This window comes from Hippocampus zosterae, chromosome 6 (assembly GCF_025434085.1).
Source record: "Hippocampus zosterae strain Florida chromosome 6, ASM2543408v3, whole genome shotgun sequence".
NCBI classification, from domain to species: Eukaryota; Metazoa; Chordata; class Actinopteri; order Syngnathiformes; family Syngnathidae; genus Hippocampus; species Hippocampus zosterae.
In genome coordinates this window covers 19,107,779-19,128,097 of record NC_067456.1, presented here as the reverse complement: position 1 = coordinate 19,128,097, position 20,319 = coordinate 19,107,779, and the positions used below count along the sequence as shown (strand labels likewise).

The 20,319-nt window shown below is 42.6% G+C and overlaps 2 protein-coding genes across 11 annotated transcripts in view; one reads left to right on the top strand and one right to left on the bottom strand.

Annotated features, from left to right (window-relative positions):
- The window catches only part of arvcfb (ARVCF delta catenin family member b), a 220,626-nt gene that overhangs the window by 74,993 nt on the left and 125,314 nt on the right, over positions 1-20,319 (bottom strand). For all 10 annotated transcript variants that reach the window (XM_052066960.1, XM_052066958.1, XM_052066963.1 and 7 more), the window contains 2 exons: positions 16,139-16,297; positions 8,890-9,530 (listed from right to left, as the gene is read on the bottom strand). In XM_052066960.1, coding sequence (XP_051922920.1) covers positions 8,890-9,530; positions 16,139-16,297 — 800 coding nt within the window. The remainder of the gene's footprint in view (positions 1-8,889; positions 9,531-16,138; positions 16,298-20,319) is intronic.
- Positions 1-20,319, top strand: part of LOC127601606 (uncharacterized) — a 96,587-nt gene that overhangs the window by 20,868 nt on the left and 55,400 nt on the right. The window lies entirely within an intron of this gene.

Sequence of the window (20,319 nt, the reverse complement as noted above, 5' to 3'; positions counted from 1 at the left end):
AAGACAATGTTATTAAAAAATAAATACATCAATCAATCAATAAATAAAAACTCCTGCAGGTTTGAAGTTTGCACAAGTCGAATGCAATGTTTCACAGCGCTACTGGCATATATTGTGTGGACAGACAGACAAAGGTTTAATTGTTTAGAAGGAATGCACAACATTGTATGTGAAGAACAAAAGGCACGACACACTACTTTAAAACCTCATCCCGACTATTACGTATCACAGAGGAGGCATGATCGTTTGAGACTGCTTTGCTTCCTCGGAGCCTAAATGGATTGTATTATTAAAGGAAGAATTCATTTTCTGGGCGGCCCGGTAGTTCAGTGGTTAGCACGTTGGCTTCACAGTGCAGAGGTACAGGGTTCGATTCCAGCTGCGGCCTCCCTGTGTGGAGTTTGCATGTTCTCCCCGGGCCTGTGTGGGTTTTCTCCGGGTGCTCCGGTTTCCTCCCACTTTCCAAAAACATGCATGGCAGGCTGATTGAACATTCTAAATTGTCCCTAGGTGTGAGTGTGAGTGCAAATGGTTGTTCGTTTCTGTGTGCCCTCCGATTGGCTGGCAACCGATTCAGGGTGTCCCCCGCCTACTGCCCGAAGACAGCTGGGATAGGCTCCAGCACCCCCCGCGACCCTAATGAGGATCAAGCGGCTCGGAAGATGAATGAATGAATGAATTCATTTTCCAAGTTTAATCGGATATTTTGCAGGAAAATTTAAAAAAGCACAAGAAAAATGAACAACTCAATGACTTTAACAGAAGAAAATGCTTAGTCCAGTCAGACTCCTGACCTCAAAACTAATGGAGATACTGTTCCATGACCTCAAGAGAGAGATTCACGCCAGAAGTGCCAAGAATATTGCTGAAAATTCCTCAGAACCATAGCAGGTCTGATCTGAAAATGTTGGTTGAAGCTGGCTCCCAAACGGTCAACCATTCATCACATCCAAAGGTTCACATACAGATACTGTTGTTTGCATGATGCCGTCAATTAAAACATGTTGTTTGCATGATATTAGTTAAGGAAACCGTGTTTGTCTAATGTTGACGGGGAGGAAAATCAGATCACATATTGTGACCAATCTACACAGCAAAGAAGGTCATTCCAAAGGTATTCACCTACTTTTTTAGCAACTGTATTTGTAGTCATGATTACATGGCGCTGGGGTGTTGGCAGAGAAAGGTTTCAGGAAAGGACTTAAATCCGGATGATACACTTTCATCATCTTCCTGTTGCTGTCACAGTATGAGCTTTGTTTATTTTGCGACATGATCCATCTCACGTTTTCCGCAACATAACTTTTGATGTACGGCGGTTTGGTTGTGCAACAAAATGGTGGCCAACAGTGGTGTTTGGCAAAAAATTCCAATGAGAGATCAAGCTTTCATGGACTTTATGTCAATTATCCATTTGCATGGGTTTTCCCCGGCATGCATCTTGCTGGATATTTTCTGCATTCCTCTGATGAGATTTTGCCTTCATTTTGCCCCGTGGCACGATACCAGCTCTTATAGTTAAATGGTTAGAGTCAGATTCTACTGCTGGCGGAATTGATACAATACAAATTGCTTGAGCAATGAAATAAGATATCACTGTATATCGCCATTTCAGCTAGATGGAAGAAGGAATTATCTGATAATGAGCGAGGAACTATTTCCATGCAACAAGAACACTAAAATGAGGTTAGAGTGAAGAATAGAAACATTGCTTGACAACAAGGTTAAATGCAGCACATTTGAATTGATACCCCCTTCTTGTGTGTGCCCAAATGTTCTCATTTTGTCCAATGTAATCAAAAATGTTTGACAGAACATGTGTCACAAAACTACAGTTCAGAGAGCACAAACCTGGGAGACTATTAACCACAAAACAGATGATTGCAAAGCATCTTTTAAAACTATGACTCTGAGCTTTCAAAGTAAGTGCTTCCATAGGAAACACACTTCTACTCTCTCAGGTCATCATCAAGAGTTTGATATTTCTGTTATTGTAGAAGGAAGATAATACACAAAACAATATCAGGATCATCATTCCCTCTTGTCTCTTTAATATTTTTTAGAATATTTTTTCCGCAGTGATCAACCATGTTCCCCTCATATTTTCAACATAGATGAGATGAACAGTTGCGCAGCTCTGTTTGCTAAGCTCTTGGCCGACGTGACCAGGCTTTTGGTAAAACAGACGTCATGCGACTGAGTGATGGGAATGTCAGGATTTGCATTTAAATTGGTGCCATTGTGTGTACACGGGAAGGTTGGCGGGGGGCATCTTTGGGTGGGAGCAGAAGGGGGGGGGGTGTATTGAGCAGGATGTGAAAGGGCTCTGGGCTTTTGGCTCTAGTATGATTACAGTAGATCATTCACTTCATGTTGATAAGGCTGCTAAATAGTCAGGTTATTTGTGTGTACATTCGTCTATGAATGCATTAGTGAGCTAAATCTTCCAAGAGGCAGTAAACGGGTGATAAATGGATAGTCACTGTTCTCCAAATAATTTGGCATTGGCAATTTAAGAAAAACAAATGTGCGTAGATTTTTGCATCTCTTGTTTCTTTCTCTTTAGATCACTGATATCAAGTTGAGACAAGGAATTTAGCTTCCTGGGTGACCTTAAATAAATGAAAATTACTGAAGGAATTATTACATGTAAAAGCAAGTCAGGTTACATGCAGTATGTGGGAAAATTGGCACTTTTCTTCTGATGGGAACATGAAACCAAGGCATTGTGAAAGGAATGTAAACACTGAAAATGTCAAGAAAATTTAAGTGAGATCAATGTTAGACATATTAAGTAAGCTTTCTGTCATGCAAACGCTCAATAGTGTCATGTCTGTTGTTTTGTTTTCAGTCCCATCTGGAGTGAAGGGCGTTTCCCTCCAGCAGGCACACGCGTTTACTAAACAAGCCTACCATGTACTTAAGGTCTGCCAAGGTGCCTAGTCTCTTGCCAGATTATTGACCTTGCTAGCTGTTGTGCTTTAAGTGTTCTATTCTAGACCTCTCGATATCTTTCATAATCGCTCTTATTTTTCATAGCAGAATGCGATTCCGATTTATCGACCTTGACCTTTAGTTTCACATTGTTGGACTTGTGATATTTCATTTGTGCATTCTGTGGAACTCACTTCCACCCAACATACGTAATATTGATTCTCCTCCCACATTCAAATCCCATCTCAAAACCCACCTATTCAAAATCACATACTCAATTTCAATTCAAGGGCAACCCGGTGGTCCAGTGGTTAGCACGTAGACTTCACAGTGCAGTTGTGTGGAGTCTTCTGTGTGGAGTTTGTATGTTCTCCCCGGGCCTGCGTTTTCTCTAGGTACTCCGGTTACCTCCCACATTCCAAAAAGATGCATGACAGGCTATTTGAACATTCTAAATTGTCCCTAGGTGTGAGTGTGGGCGTGGATGGTTGTTCGTCTCTGTGTGCGATTGGCTGGCAACTGATTCAGGTCCCCCGCCTACTGCCCGAAGACAGCTGGGATAGGCTACAGCACCCCCCGCAACCCTAGTGAGGATAAAGCGGTTCGGAAAATGGATGGATGGACGAATTTCAATTCATCTCTTCTTTTATTATTTATAATTTTATCTGTAGTTTTATTTATTCTTTGTCCTTGAGTGTTTTGAAAGGCGCTTATAAATAAAATGTTATTATTATTAATAATAATAATAATAATAATATCATTATTATTATTATTATTAATAATAATAATAATATCATTATTATCGGTGTCCTCTTGTACCTTGCGTTTTGCAAGCGCTTTTTCTTTTAGGCCTTGTTTTTTCTTGGTTCCTTGTGACCAGCGATTACAATTTGTACTTTGTCGGTGCACTTTTCTGGAATAAATATTTTTGTAATTTTGTCTGAGCGTGAATTTCTAGAACATTATTCGGTTCAATCCAGAACGTGACGAATGGAAAGAAAGCAACTTTTGAAAAGCTACTGACGAGCAGCAATCAGGTATTTGAAGCTGCTAATGTCTCCAGAGTCCCAAGAACCTCTCAATGCAGGAAGGCTTGCAGCCATTCATGAAGCCATATTTCAGCCACCCCTCAATAATCTCACCACGAGAAAAACTGTCAGTTGTTTCAGAAATACAAATAGCTCAAAGAGTTGTATTCACTGTGATGAATGCTGTGCTAGTTTGGATGGTCCTGATGTGTACATTTCGAGAAGGTTGGTGCATAGCCACCACATCCCAAAGAGGCTGTAACATCATTGAGTTGTAGGCCGCTTTAGGGTGCCTGAAGCTATTGGCCACTGTATAATTGTCGGGCAAGACAACTCACCGCCCCACGGTGACCTGAACCCAATTGAGCATATGTGCAGAATTCTTAAAGGGAAGATTAATATCCAGATACTTATTACATTCCAATCCCCTGTCCGTGAGCCGTCACCTTACCGTGGTGGAGGGGTTTGTGTGTCCCAATGATCCTAGGAGCTAAGCTGTGTGGGGCTTTATGCCCCTGGCAGGGTCACCCATGGCAAACAGGTCCCAGGTGAGGGACCAGACAAAGCACGGCTCACAAAGCCCCTTATGAAAAATAAAATCGATGGTACTCAGTTTCCCTTGCCCGGACGCGGGTCACCCGGGCCCCCCTCTGGAGCCAGGCCTGGAGGTGGGGCTCGTTGGCGAGCGCCTGGTGGCCGGGCCTACACCCATGGGGCCAGGCCGGGCACAGCCCGAAGAGGCAACGTGGGTCCCCCTTCTCATGATCTCACCACCCGTGGGAGGGGTCAAAGGGGTCGGGTGCAATGTGAGCTGGGTGGCAGCCAAAGGCGGGGACCCTGGCGGTCCGATCCTCGGCTGCAGAAGCTAGCTCTTGGGACATGGAATGTCACCTCTCTGGCAGGGAAGGAGCCCAAGCTGGTGTGTGAGCCAGAGAAGTTCCGACTGGATATAGTCGGACTTGTCTCCACACACAGCCTGGGTTCTGGTACCAGTCCTCTCGAAAGGGGTTGGACTCTCTTCCACTCTGGAGTTGCTCACGGTGAGAGGCGCAGAGCAGGTGTGGGCATCCTCATTGCCCCCCGGCTCAGTGCCTGTACATTGGGGTTCACACCGGTGGACGAGAGGGTTGCCTCCCTCCACCTGCGGGTGGACGGACGGGTCCTGACTGTTGTTTGTGCATATGCACCAAACAGCAGCTCAGCATACCCAGTCTTTTTGGAGTCCTTGGAGGGTGTGCTGGAGAGTACTCCTGCTGGCGACTCCCTTGTTCTACCGGGGGACTTCAATGCTCACGTGGGCAATGACTGTGAGACCTGGAGGGGCGTGATTGGGAGGAACGGCCCCCCCCGATCAGAACTCGAGTGGTGTTTTGTTATTGGACTTCTGTGCCGTTAATGCTGCTAATTCAATCACAAATACAATACATTCATCTCAAATGAATCACACCTTCACAAGCTTTCTATCAATTTTTTTCACCATCCTTTGATAAAAAGTGGTCCATGATGCATGTCTCTGGAATGTGTATTGTAGGAAGAGGAACTTCAAAGGATTAGAAATTGTTAAAATGTTTTCATCTTTTTAGTATTTATGAGCATTTCAATGAATGCTGCCAGCATACACAGCATTTCTGTGCATTATAGACAGTTGTTTTATGATGCAAAACGCTTGGCTGAGCAATGGCAAAAAATGACAACAAAGCGGCAAGCCTGGAATGTTTATGGCTTGCTTTTCACCAATGCTCTGCATTATATTACTCACAGCCACTACTGGGTGATTGCATTATTCCGAATAGACAGAAAGGTTATTCTATTATTTAGGGGATTGTTCGGGGTAAGCTCAAACATGATAAACAGGAAGCAGTATCAAACAGAGTATGCAGCTCTCTGAGGAAATCTTCTGGCAGGATGAAGGGAAGCAGTGGGGAGTGCGGGTGACGGTGCAAGGAGGAGGAGGAGCTGGGTGGTGACAAATCACTTCCGTGGGACAACCCCTAAAGACACGACTTGATTAGAATGAGACAACCCAACTCTCAATCAAAAACCCGTGAGTGTATGTGTATATGTGTGTGCGTGGTGACCCCAAGATGCAGGTGTCCAGGTGTGGGTTGCCCAAGGAGAAATGAGTCATGAGATTGCCTACGTCCCAATAGTCTGACCCAGTTCAAAAGCATCTATTAATCACACTGACACACACACACATGCACACACACGCACGCACGCACGCACACGCACACGCACACGCACACGCACACGCACACGCACACACACACACACACACACACACACACACACGCACGCGCGCGCACACGCACACGCACACGCACACACGCACAAGCACACACAGATGCATATATGCAGAACTGTGGCAATGGAAACACACTGACTTGCGCATAACAGATGGATGAGGGAAGTGTGATAGTCACGGCCAGATAACTGGTGGGTCAGAAGAAAAAGCTAAAGGAGTGTGTTAACATCGTCTCAGCAGACTGTATGAATGAATGAAAAAGAGTTAACATGTCCTCGTCTTGTACCAAAAGCATACTATAGATATATTTAAAAAAAGTTGGTTGTGGCTAGTTGAAAAGAAATGTTGAAAAGCCGACCTTTTTTTTCTTTTTTTTTTAAAATGGGGGTTTCTCTTTAAAGAAGTAATTTAATAATTCAAACAAAGAAAACTATTTTTGACCATGGAAACATTATCATGACATCAAAGCAAAACTGTAAATCAGGCAGAAAGTCTCAAAAGTTGTAGTACTCAGCAGCAAAATAATTCTTATTTCTTCGAGGCTGCAAATGCATACGCTAAACAATATAGACGATACTGCACTCATCAAATTCATTTGACTATTGGAACTATAGTTGCCACGGCGGGCAACTGATTAGCACATCCGCCTCACATTGCAGAGGTCTCTAGTTTGATTCTCCCTCATGGGTTTTCTTTGGGAACTCCGGTTTCCTCCAGCATTTTAAAAACAGGCACGGTAGGTTAATTGATCACTTTAAATTGTCCTTCTGTGTGAGTGTGAGCGTGAATGGTTGTTTGTCTAATGTATGTGTGCCCTGCGATTGGCTGGCAACTGGTTCAGGTTCGCCTATTGCCCAAAGTCAGTTGGGACAGGCTCCAACAGGCCCGCAATCCTCATGAGGTTAAGCGGATCAGATAACGGATGGATGGATATCGCAACTGCTTGTCTCAGAGACCATCCAGCAAATTTAAACAGTTTTATGCATGTGATTTCGACAATAGGCACATACTGTAGCACACACACACATTGCTACTGCTGCTCATCTGGACCGGGTTGCCAAGTTAGACTTACACTGGGTTGCCAATCTCGATTGAGGTTTTAAAAGATGTGACCTGCAAGTAGAGCCGAGGTATTCACAGCTTTATTGGCAGTTGTCAAGGCTCCGCTGCCTCATTTGCGAGCCTGTCGCCACTTATGGCACAGAATAGGGTTGTTGCAAGAAAATCACCTTTAGGGGCACTTCCGTGCAGCTGTTTTTTTTTTTTCCTTGGAAATTGTCGGCTCTTCATCATCTTCTGTCTCACCAATTGACCTTTTCCTCTTTCCGAAGAAGCTCTCCAAAGACGTTTGTCTTATTACTCCTTTATGCCAGCTTGTGGACTCTTTATGTATTGTATCTCGGGACCGAGGCAAGCAGTTTGACATGTACAAAGGCAAAGGCGGATACGAGAGGTTTTCCAAATAAAATTCTTTTCAGACTCTGACCGCCAAGAAAATATTTTGTGTTCATTCTCTCTGTGCGGCACAGTTCCAAATGGCCCAAAGAGCGGTACAGGTCAGGGTGACTGGGGGCCGACAGATTTGTACACTAATCCATCCATCCATTCATTTCTTGAACCACTTTATCCTCACAAGGGTTACGGGGTGTGCTGGAGCCTATCCCACCGGTCTTCGGCCAGTAGGCGGGGGACACCCTGAACCGGTTGCCAGCCAATCGCAGGGCACAAAGAGACAAACAACCATCCACGCTCACACCTAAGGGACAGTTTTGAGTGTTCAATCAACCTGCCATGCTTGTTTTTGGAAGGTGGGAGGAAAACAGAATACCTGGTGAAAACCCTCGCAGGCCCTGGAGAACATGCAAACTCCACACAGGGAGGCCGGAGCCGGGATCGAACCCACGACCTCGGAACTGTGAGGTCAATGCGCTAACTACTGGATCACTGGGCTGCCCGATTTGGACACTAATTTCCATCTAAATTACAATTATATATTTTACCAATGAAGTTTGGACAATTGTGTGCTTCCAAGTTGACCAAAGGGCAATTTTTGCTCTGTACCAGCATGACTGCACAGCAGTGAACAAATTGAGGTTCCTACAAGCATACAAGCCCGCACAGAGCCCAGACCATGAGTCTATCAAACACCTTTGAGATACACTCACAACAAACACGATGAGCCATCAGGCCTTCTCCCAGGCCCAACATAAGTGATGTCTGACCTCGCAAATGTGCTTCTGGATGAATAAAACAATTCCCACAGACCCACTTCAAAAACTTGCCAGATGAGTGGAAGCTCAAATAGTTGCAAAACGGAGCACTTATGCAGTCACGATATCTCAGTTGCTTCTTTTTTCCATCCCCTCTCTAAAAGATGAGTTGTTGTATTTTTTGGGTTGGGTTATAGGTCACTTTTTTTTTAATATATCACAAAACCTTACCATTTGTATCAGGGTGTTTACTGTACACTTTGTATCTTCTGTATATACTTTAACTTACTAAAATAAGCATTTAACATTCACAGGGAAGAAAGCCGTCTTATCCAACTGCTGACTGAGCAATTACTACACTCAGCAGAGCCCAGGAATGTGTTCATATTGTGTGCAAAAAATCAAATACTCATGTACAGAAAGGAGGCTATTATTCATAAAAGTCACAAATCATAACCATATTTCACCTCACCTGACTCTGGGCCCATCACGAAGTGGTTCCCGGTGGGTGCGTCCCCGATTGGCTCCTTTTAGTGTGCGCCGGTTAGCCGTGGAATAGTCAGGTTCAAGTTCATATGGCTCCTCGTCCTCAGGGCCAAAGCTGCGGCGATCATCTTCCAGGCCATATGGTTCGGCCTGAAAGCGCTCGGGCTGGGAGCGGTTCAGGTCCACAGTGCTGCTACCCATGGGCACCTGGGGTTGGGCCACGTGGCCATAGTCATCCTTACGAATAGGCAGTGTATAGCTGTTCTCTGGCCGGTAGCTATTAGGCATGTAGGGGTAGCGAGGAGGACGGAAGTTGATGCCTCGTGACAGGCTGCCGTAGTTCTCCGTCAAATCAGCGTAGCCATCATGCAGACCGTAATGGCGAATGTACTGACTCTCTGGCGTTTCAACATAAGAATCATTGTAGGAGTTGTTGTAGGAGCGTGTCAAGGTGGATGAGGCTTGAGGTGTGATGAAGCGATCGCCACCGTTCTTGATGTAGCGCCGGTCAATTGAATCGGCATAGCTTCCCAATGGGGACGAACCCTCGGGCATGGGCAAGCCGTCAGGGCCAAGAGGAACCTGACGCACAGTTCGTGTGGTCACCGTCTTCACCATTTTGGTCACCTGCAGAAGAAACCACATGTACATGTCATCCAACCTCCATCCTATGTCAGTGCTACACGGCAGTCATCGAATCAATCCTGTGTTCTTCCGTTACGGTTTGGTTTGGGGCCGCCACAAAACATTACGAAATGTCCTTCCATACCTATTTGTGATGTCCTTGTTTATGATGATACTAATGCAGCGTGTTATACAGTACCAGAGACAAATTCCTTGTGTGTTCTCCATACTTGGCCAATAAAGATGATTCTGATTCTGATTCTAACACGACTAGACAAAAACCACAGCTGACATGAACAGAGTAATCATGTTGTCTGTCTTATATTGAAATACTGTATAATGTCAAAGAGGCATTTCAACACCACCAGAACTTGACTCGGGCGAACCTCATTGTCTTATTCAGAGCTGTTTTTCCAAGACGAGCAGACCTTCACGGAGCTATCTCACACTCACTTCATTCCATAGCTACTGCATTATTCTTCCTCTGAGCCTGACCGAAGATATAGAGCAAACAAACCTCATTAGCTGTGTTATTGAGAAGGCAAAAAAACAATTTGCTGCCCAGTGAATACTGTTCGAGATAAATAATTACTTATTACATTCCAACCTATAAGATAATCTCCAAATGTTGATGAAAATAAATTGTCCTCTGCAGAGGGGTCATTCTGATGCATTTATTTTTGTATCCAACAGGATTAGTCATTCCACCTTGACTAATCAGCATTTCTTTGCAAAATAATTCAATGAAATGTTCATCTCGTTCCGGCATTCAATTTTGATGGGTTTCATTTATGCCTTTGTTAAGGTTGAGGAAACCTAAACAGTGTGGACTTACAGGTCTTGTAGGCTTGAGTACACCCCAATTGTGAGTACGAAGAATGAACAAATTAATTATTAGTGTATATGTGGTTCTAGTGCTACATGACCTTGGCTTCAAAAAGATCTTATTTGCTTGTTTTAAATTAGGTTTGTGACCTTGAAAGGAAAAGTGCACTTTCATCCTCTTGATTTAGTACTTAGTCAGTATACTCCACAAAGATAGCAGCTGGATGTCAAAGCTATTCTTGATGGGGGAATATTCGTCAGATTGCCTTTATTTCATTTTTGCACAATCATTCCTGACATTGTATAATCGTTGCGGATAAGTGGGCAACAAATGCCTCTGAAAAGGCACCTTTGCAGTCCCAACAGCAGTTACTATGCGATCGAAACACAGGCTTTTGGCCCATTTGCAAGGTTGCAACCCTCACAGGATAGACACATGTCATTTACTGTTTACCAACAGATAGGAGAGAGGGAAAGGCTGCAGGCGTCTATTTGTCCACTTTACAAGACTGTAAAATGTTTTGCAATCTCTGTGGCATTCATTTTTTTCAGTGTTTAAATTTACATTATGTGACAGAATTGGGTGGCAATTCAGTTTTTGAAGAAGTCAAATGTTAGTTTTGATGCAAAATGTGTTAAGTGAATTAGGCAGGGGTAGCAAAATGCAAAAGAGAAATCACACAGGGTTCGGCATCCTTTACTGGCTCTGTGTCATATGAAGCATTGGTGAAGATGGAGACTGGTGTGGGTGTCCTGGTAGCAGGCCTCGACTCCACTGCCAAGTTCTTCGTCACTGGTATTGGCTGGTAGGTGTAGCAGGAAACAGTTCTGACCACCTTCAACACCCAGAGTTGGAATGATGTGTGTCAGCCAACTGTTGTACAGGGAACTGTATTTATTTTACAAACTGACAGATGGATTACAGGAGATGAAAGGTTCCAGGGCTGGTTTCACAAAGATTGGCAAACCTTAATTCTATTGATGTTGGAAGAAGACACAGAATTCAATTATGCAAATCATTTTTAAGCTCAATTCAACTGCATACACAACTGCACACAAGACAAAGACCAAATATTTTAATTTTAAAACTGATGAAGATTATTGTTTGGGGGGAAGTGGGGAGGAGGTTCTTTCAATTTGAATTTCATGCCTGCAACGCATTCCCCCAAAAACTGGGACTTTTGGTCGCAACTAAGGACATGGGAGGCTGGTAAAGTTCAGCAATGCTCATCAAACACAGCACATTCTGTAGGATTAGTTGTTCACAAGCAAGGATAGGGTGAGGTTCAACACTTGGTGAACAAGTGCATGAGCAAACAGTCCAACAGTTTAAGAACATATTTTCTTAACATACAATTGCAAGTAATCTAGGAATAATACCAAATACCAGCACTGAACATATCTTAGTCTTTAACATGGAAAAAATATATACTGTATATTTGGATATAATCAGACGTTTAGTTACACAGAAGAAGTACATTAATATAAAATGTATGCATTAAAATTCTTATTGAACCATAACAAAGCCCTCACATAGCCTCTTTCCTGTCCTTGCATTATGAGCGGAATGGCTTTTCATGGTTTGATGGTGTGATAAAAATTTCTGTCATGTTCGTACATGGTACTGTACATCGTGAATATTGCACTAAAGCTGTATTTTGGAGATTTGGAGCTGGAAAAACATTTTAAAACGTTTAAAAATCATTGCAATTAAAATGCTGCAAAAGTGTAGCCTATGCCTGCGCGTGAGGTCTCGACTCAGGTAGGCAGTGATTTCCTTTTCACAAATTCACAAACTCTTGGATCTACTTCTATTATCTGTTTCATTCCTATGAGAGGCCATTACGCCTGCTGCTCATCATGGCATGTGCGTATGCACGCATGAGGAAGGATGTGCACGCACGTGTGTGTGTGTGTGTGTGTGTGTGTGTGTGTGTGTGTGTGTGTGTGTGTGTGTGTGTGTGCATACACGTGCGGTAACAGGTTAATTGGAGGAGTTTGGTTGATCGAAAAGTAGATCTTCGGTCAAAAAAAAAGGTTGGGCACCCCCGGCCAAGAGAATGCATGGGATACATTTTGAATTGAACACACGCACATGAACATGTAGCCAGATTTTTTTTTTCAGTGGGCTGGCCAGGGTGACATAGCACCCCAGTGAGGCATGGCTGGGGGCGGCTGTGTCAGGGGTGGATTAAATAAAATGTACACATATCCAGAACAATGCCCAATACGCTCATAATGAAGCAGGAACATGGGAAGTAAAAAGCAACATTTTGCTCAGCTTAATTGACTGGCTCATACCACTTTCTTTGCTTTTGTATACTATCATATCTTGTGAACTGATTTGCCAGCTAATCATCATGATCAATAGTCACAAATGGCCGACACCATTTTACATACTGCGATCAATTCATTCAAATCATGTCTAAAAAGCACAATGACACAAAAGTATCTTCTTCACAATTCTAAAAGGTTTTTTTCCACAAAGGTTTGTTCCTTTGGTATTATGAGCATGTGTGTATATACAGTATGTGTGCATTTTACTTCATGAAACCACGACTGTGGATGCTATGGTAAAGAATCACTTCTCAGCTGTGTCGTTTGCTAGCCACGGTATGAAAGTCATTATTTTTGATTAATACCGATTCTAAGAATCAAATGGTGTTTGCATTAGGCAGATTCTTTTAAATTTTGTGTTCAAAGCTTTTTCCCACAGATGTAGGGGTGGTCAGAGAGTGACAAGGAATGGCCATGGCCAACCATGGCCACCATGTAGCTCAGCCCATGGCAACAAACAACGTATTTATCATGAAAACAAGTGATGCATACTTGGAAGTTGGTCTGTTGTTGTGTTTCATCTCACAACACAGACGGTGGAAGCCAAAAAAAGGACAGGAGTATGTTACCGAGTGTATCTGTTACTGCACAAACACGTTGAACGTTAACCCATGAGAAAGCAAAATCTGAAAGTAAGTAAAAATGGGGACATTGAGACGACAAGTGGCAGAGTTTCTGCGGATGATGTCTGGACCTATTTGCAACCAAAGAGATGTTTTGCTAAAACTTTCCCCTCCAACAGTTGTCTGCTTTTCTCCTCAAAGTGACTTCCAAATAACACTCCATATATGCTCTAAGGGAAGGATGGCCTTTAAAAAAAAAAAAGTGTCCTTCTCTTCCCCGCCAGCACAGGCTTTGATTAGTGTTTCACAGCATACAACATCCCTACAAAGTTCCACTTCTGACGACATCTAATCATGTGAGAGTGTGTGGTCAGTTCCCTCACGGTAAACACACTGGAGTGCACTGGGGCTCCGTAATGAGGGATTAGACCAGGCTTTATAATTAGACTTTCTACTGAGTGGGATTCACCATGCAGTGTTTGCCACTCTTCTGTAAAACAAGGATAACAGCTGACCGAAAATGAATCAAGATTTTGAAAATGGGCAAACTCCTTTGTGGCACTGACAAGTTTGAGGGAAAAAAAGACAACATTGTGTGGAAAATGCTGAAAAAAGTGCTGTGGGAGAGGAGCAGAAAAAAAACACTCTGGTTCAGTGCTTTGTGACTATGTTGCTCACTGCTGTGTATCAGTCGGTCACAACGACTTTAAATACAGCCTCAGGGTAGGAAAGGGAGGGCTGGCGCAAATGTTCATTCACCTTTATTTCCCTTGACCAATCCTTGTCAACACGGCACTCACAAGTCACTCAATCGTAAAACAAATAAAACTGTTGTTCAGTATTGCACTGGAGCTCTTCTGAATGAATTTGTAGGGAAAACGGAAAAATTAAGGGACCAAGAGTAAAGAAAAAGTGAATAACTGCTGTCAGAACTCGGTCGAATTTACGGTCATTTTACTGGAAAAGACAAAGTCAGTAATCACGCAAAAAGCGGATGCTACACAATCTTCCATATATATCCGCTGTCCGATGAAAATGGCATTTGTGGCTTGTTTTTGTGTGCCGTATATTAATCTGAATGTGTTACAGCAGACATATTTGGAAGTTGCAACTTCCCTTGCAATAATGGCTCATTTAACATTCAATTTCAGCTTGTGAAACAAGATAAATCAACAAGGTTCAACAAAAACAAATCACAATATTATCTAAACAATGAATTCACATTTTACTTTGCAATGTACACAGTTACTCATTTAAAGTCAATTTTAGCAATCCAACTTTGACAAACACACGGTTCAGCGGCAAAAACAATTGTGTCACATTTTTTGTTGAAAACATTTTTATAATCCAAGGGTATAAACCCAACAAGAGGCAATGTTTTCCTCTCTTCCTCGCTCGCCTCCAACACTAAGTGAATGCGGAGGTGGGTTGTCTCGCCAAGGTGCATATTCTGAAGCACAGTTCCGGCGGCAAATAGTTGTCAAGATGACTGCGTATTAACGGGACATCCAGGAGAACACTGAGAATTACTTTAGAAGAGAGGTCCCCAAACCCCGGGCCGCGGACCGGTCCCGGTCCGTGAGTCATTTTGTACCGGGCCGCACAGAAAGAAAACATAACTTACATTAATTCCGTTTTATTCATTTCGGAATCTGAAAGATCTTTTCTTTTGAAAAATTTCCGGATCCGTCGACATGTCACTCTTGACGCAGGTGAAGGCACGCTTCTCGGTCACGTGATAGGTTACCCCTAAACTGAAACTTATGAAATAACAAAATGAGTAAAAAAGAAAGGTCTTTGGAAGGTTTCTTTGGGAGTGGGGAAAGGCCCAGCAAGAAGACAGAGGAGGAGCCTACGACTTGCAAGAAAAAGAAGGCTACATTTAATGGACAGTGTTAGGAGGCCTACTTAAAATACGGATTGATCACAACGGGAGATTCCCATGCACCAAGCTCAGTCTGCATAATATGTGGCAATGGTGAGTCGTATTTTTAATGCACTTTGTATTTGCGGTCTATCTTATTTTGAAGGCACGTGTAAACATTACCATAGCAACCAGGGAGTGTTGCAGCCAGATAGGACGCTGCTCGTGTCGTGATTCATGTTTATTATTATGTTTCGAAAATACCGTCAAACCTCGGTTTTCGTCCATAATCCGTTCCAGAAGGCTGTTTGAAAACCGAAATTGTTCAAAACCCGAAATCTCGCTCTTTTTAAATAAAAATGTTTCCTGAACACGTCTGCTCACAATGGAAAGCAACATGAGGAAGAGTCACTTCCTTGTCTGCCCGAGGAACAGTCACCTCCTCGTGTAAAGAAGGCGAGAAGAGTCAAATGGTGCATTCAAGCGCCCTCGGTTTGTTCAAGAACCAACATTTGTTCTATATCTGAAGCATAAAAAACTAAAAGTTTTGGGTCTAAAACCGAATTGGTCGAGAACCAAGACGTTCGAAAACCGAGGTTTGACTGTACCAGTTTACATGCCGGTCATATCATATTATTCTCTTGTATTTATTAGTCACACCTTAAAGGCCGGTCCCTGAAAATATTGTCCGTGAGGCAAAAAAGGTTGGGGACCCCTGCTTTAGAATCTCAAACCAAATCATTATTAAGTGGAGATGTGGAATTTAATCAAAAGAGACTCAATATTTAAAAACCGCAGCGCATCTGTCCATAAAGATATCCTTTATTCGTCCCACACTGGGGAAATTTACAGCCTCCAGCAGCAAGAATGTATGTAGAAAGAAGAAAGAAGAAAGAGAAAAAAACAACAAACATCTTTCAATTAAATGCAATATGAACACAAAATGGATAAATCGCAGTAATCCAGCAGGAGTTGAGCACCTCGGTGGAGGACAACTGAATTGATAACCTTTTGAGTGTTACCTTGGTTTCCGTGCGGCGCGTGGTCCCGTCATCAGAGGTTACCACCGAAACATGGGAAGTCGGGGTCCCAGGGTCCTCCTCTATGGTGACCGTCTCCTCTACCACCTCCGGCGGCTCCTGCATCATGGCCAGAGAAGTGGCGTTGCTGGGGCTCTGCTCCTGCACAGTGGGGGAAAATCAGGCAGGTGTCGGTTATTTTGTAACAGGAATTGTTTTCTCAAGCATCGGAAAGAAAAAAAAACATTGACGTAAAGCTTAGATTTTTTTTTTAATGTTCGAAGCTTAGTTTGGACAAGAATTACAAATTGAAATTTTAATATACCGGTAGTTATTAATATTTCTACTTTAAATGCATATACTTCAAAGGTTCGTGTTATAAAATTAGCAAAGCCCATGAATGATTAAAGAAGACGCTAAAGCGAACTCCATGATTGCCCCCCTCCTGCTGTAAGCCATAGTGGGTCCTGCTGTGCAGCGTACTGTCTGTGATCCCCTTATGACCCACATCTACAAAGTAACTGATCCGCTTCCGCCAGAACACCACAGCAGATACGCTGTCAAGAGAAGTTCAAGTGTGTGCATTCTCCCAAGTCCAGCAACACAAATGGCGGGTCTGTCAGTTGGCGCGGCCTTTAGAGCGCAAACAGCAAGACAATATGCAGGGAGCATTTTCGGTTGGTTAGTTAAATGGAAGTCAAATGTTGGTCAACTAAAATTCATCTTGGGGCTTTTTGACCACTCTCCGAGAAAGTCTATAAAACTACTGAAACTGACAAATATTGGATCATCGGAAAACATTACACGAGTGGATCTGCAACCACGGTGAATCGAGCAGAGAATGCATAAATCATAGAATATGTGTAGCAATTTTGGTAAATGAGGATGAAATGAAAAGTGTGCCACGCTGAAAGACTCAACATATTTTTAATTATTATTTACAGTTAAGTTTTGAAGATCACACATCCTCAATTTCCCTTTAAAAATAACACCAAAGTGCAAATCAATTCGTCCTATAGTATTTTCGAATTTTAGAAGTATGGAACTAAATAAAAGGGGGAAAATAATATCAAACAGAATTCAGGTTGTAATTAGTGCATCTCGTACTGACAGTTTCACTTATTTGGCTTTGGCAATACAACAGCAAAAGACAACTGCAAAACTGCTGGAACGCCTCACATTTCGAGATTTGAAACTGGATCTTACAAGCACAACGCTGTTGGGACTTTTTCAATCTGACTATGGATTAGAAGAAAAGGCGTGTGTCACGAAAGGATGGCAAAACACGTGTACTATCTGGCAGTCATGAAAGGGAAAAATATGAACTTATTGCTGCTTTTTCAGCTGATGCGCCCAGATAGAAAGTCACCGTCGGGACGTGCAGCCCTCTGGCATAGGCCACTTCTGTGAACACGTGACAAATTACAGTCCTGCTGCCGGAGCAAGGAAGGAAGGTGTTTCTGGCAGTTTCAGATTACAATCAATTAATCAATCAATCAATAAAGCCAAGAGACATAGACAGGCAGAGTGCATGTCTTGGAGTAGGCGATAGTGGAAACCTACATCAATAAAATGCAGATGGAACAGTGTGCCTTTGATGACATACTGTACACAAGTACGCAAGGTAGTGTCGAAGCACCATAAACCGTCCATCCTCAAATAATATACATCATCAATTTTAATGATCTTGACATGACACTGAATATGTTTCATCAGAAGGGAAAGGGTAACAAACCACTCATCCATGATGCTTTGACTGAAGCCCTAAAATTATTTGAATTTCACAAACATCATGACAATCATTTTTAACGACAACAAAGAGTTACTGAGTAAAGTGAGAAGGCTATTTCGTTTCGCATTAATCATTAGACCCTAAATTTATGAAATTAAGCTTCATTTAGGCACTAAACAAGATGTCATAGGGTTGCCCATGCGTGCTAACATTGTAAGCACACGATGATTAAAAGTCACATTTGCTGCTTGTTTCTTGTGAGATTTATTTTTGGGACAAGTTCAAATCCAGGGCATCGACCTCACAGTGCGGAGGTGCAGGTTCAATTCCGGCTGCGGCCTCCCTGTGTGGAGTATGCATGTTCTCCCGGGGCTGTGTGGGTTTTCTCCGGGTACTCCGGTTTCCTCTCACATTCCAAAAACATGCATTGCAGGCCGATTGAACACTAAATTGTCCCTAGGTGTGCGTGTGAGTGCGGATGGCGGTTCATCTATGTGTGCCCTGTGATTGGCTGGCAAACAGTTCAGGTTGTTCCCCCGCCTACAGCCCGAAGACAACTGGGATAGGCTCCAGCAACCTCCGCAACCCTTGTGAGGATAAAGCGGATCGGAAAATGGATGGTTGGATGGATGAAGTTCAAATCCAAAGAAAAATGAGCAACATACAGTGAGCACAGACACCACAGTGTATTTTTAAGGTTAATGTAATGTAAGATGAGCTTGAAATGAAATCAAAGTGTTTTAGGATCCTATTTCTACAAATGTATGTCGTCTTCATGTGTAGGCTATTTAGAAAAGTGCTACAGCAGTTTAAATGATACAAGTAAATTGTAAGGTACAAAGTAGTATATGTCGTCTTCATGTGTAAGGTATTTAGAAAAGTAAGGGGAAAGTCAATTTCCCATGTTTTAGTGGCCTGTTGTGTTTTCAAGCAGCCCTGATGAAGGCTTTCCTTCACATCACTTGACCCAATGTCTAAATGTGTTTTATTTTGTTGTTTGTGTTGTGTTTTTTTCTACACAGTCAAAGTCCCTGTTAGGCTCTATTTGAAACTTCCATTTAAATGGTCCTGGACGAGGAGCTAAACTCATTTATTCTTTGTGTGGCTAACTTAGTCACACAGTCTTGAAACTTTTCAATTCACCTATTCTTCTCAATTCAGTAATGGGCAATTACACCTCTGAACTAAACAGAGTTAGGTCGTTATAGTTTTTAAAAGGCCCATTCATTGTAATTAGCAACTGGGAAAGCTGTGTCAAGTGAGATGCATTTGTTTGCAGTGCGCAATTGCTCCCAAAATGCCAATTTCTACAACTGACTCCAGAAGAGAAATCTGCTTCGAGTGGCCAAGCATTTGAAAAAGATCATTCCTGATTAGCCTGTGTTCCTAATTCGAAAACATATCCTTGTTTTGTTCTTTTTCCTAAATTGTCTACCCACAGCACATTTGCCATCTAAGTTACATGTTCACTTAGGTACTCCTCTTTGATCTCAATTGAGCAGCTCTCTTATTCACTGATGATCCGTGGCTAGTTTCTGCCTGAATCTCATTTGTAAATATTGAACTGCCTCCCAGACTTGCTATTAGGAGGTTTCTGCTGATATATCATCCTGACTTTTAAGGTTGAGGACTGGAAATTTTGGTGACAACACCATGAATCAATGTTTGTTTTTGTTTTTTTGCAGCATGGATTTTTTTTTTTTGAAAAATAATGAAAGGGTGTCAAAGGCACAGTTTTCTTAGAGCATCACAAGAAATGGTCAGTTTGAAATACTCTGTATTTTGCAGAGGTAATTTTGACACACCCTGGCAGCCTAAATGGGCAAACGATCTGACGTTTCATTCATCCAGCCCCAAGCATCACTCCCTTGCTCACGTTGCAGCTTTATTGGGGCACACTGGCCATCCACCAACCATTCAGAACTTCATTTGTCTGGAACATCCAAAGCAACGCCGTGATTTGGTCAGTAATGTGGAACAACGGTGACGTTTCCTTTATTTAATATCATTCTCGAAACTTCTCTGGAAATATCATATCAGTGATGGAAACAAAAAAGGAGAAACAACATATTCCTAGCCTAAAAACATTGTTGTTTCAGCCCTATTTTTTTATTTTTTTATTTTTTAAATTTGGTAACAGTACGTTAAAAATACCTTGGGAAATGATGCCATTAGGCTAATGTATATGCAAACGCCTACCCAGAAAAATGTAATCCCAAATCCTATATGTATAATAATTTGGAACACATTATATGCAATATCCATAGTTAGATCAAGTCTCTTTTTGTTAACTCTCTGCCAATAAAAGTCATACACATCAACAGCGTTTCCGAGGCCCTTTGTTTGACAAGTTCGTTGGGTGAACCGCTAAAAGTGGTCGTCAAAACGGAACATGTCATCGAAGAGATACAATCCCACAAGCCGAGCCTTTGGCAAAACATGGGGAGCATCA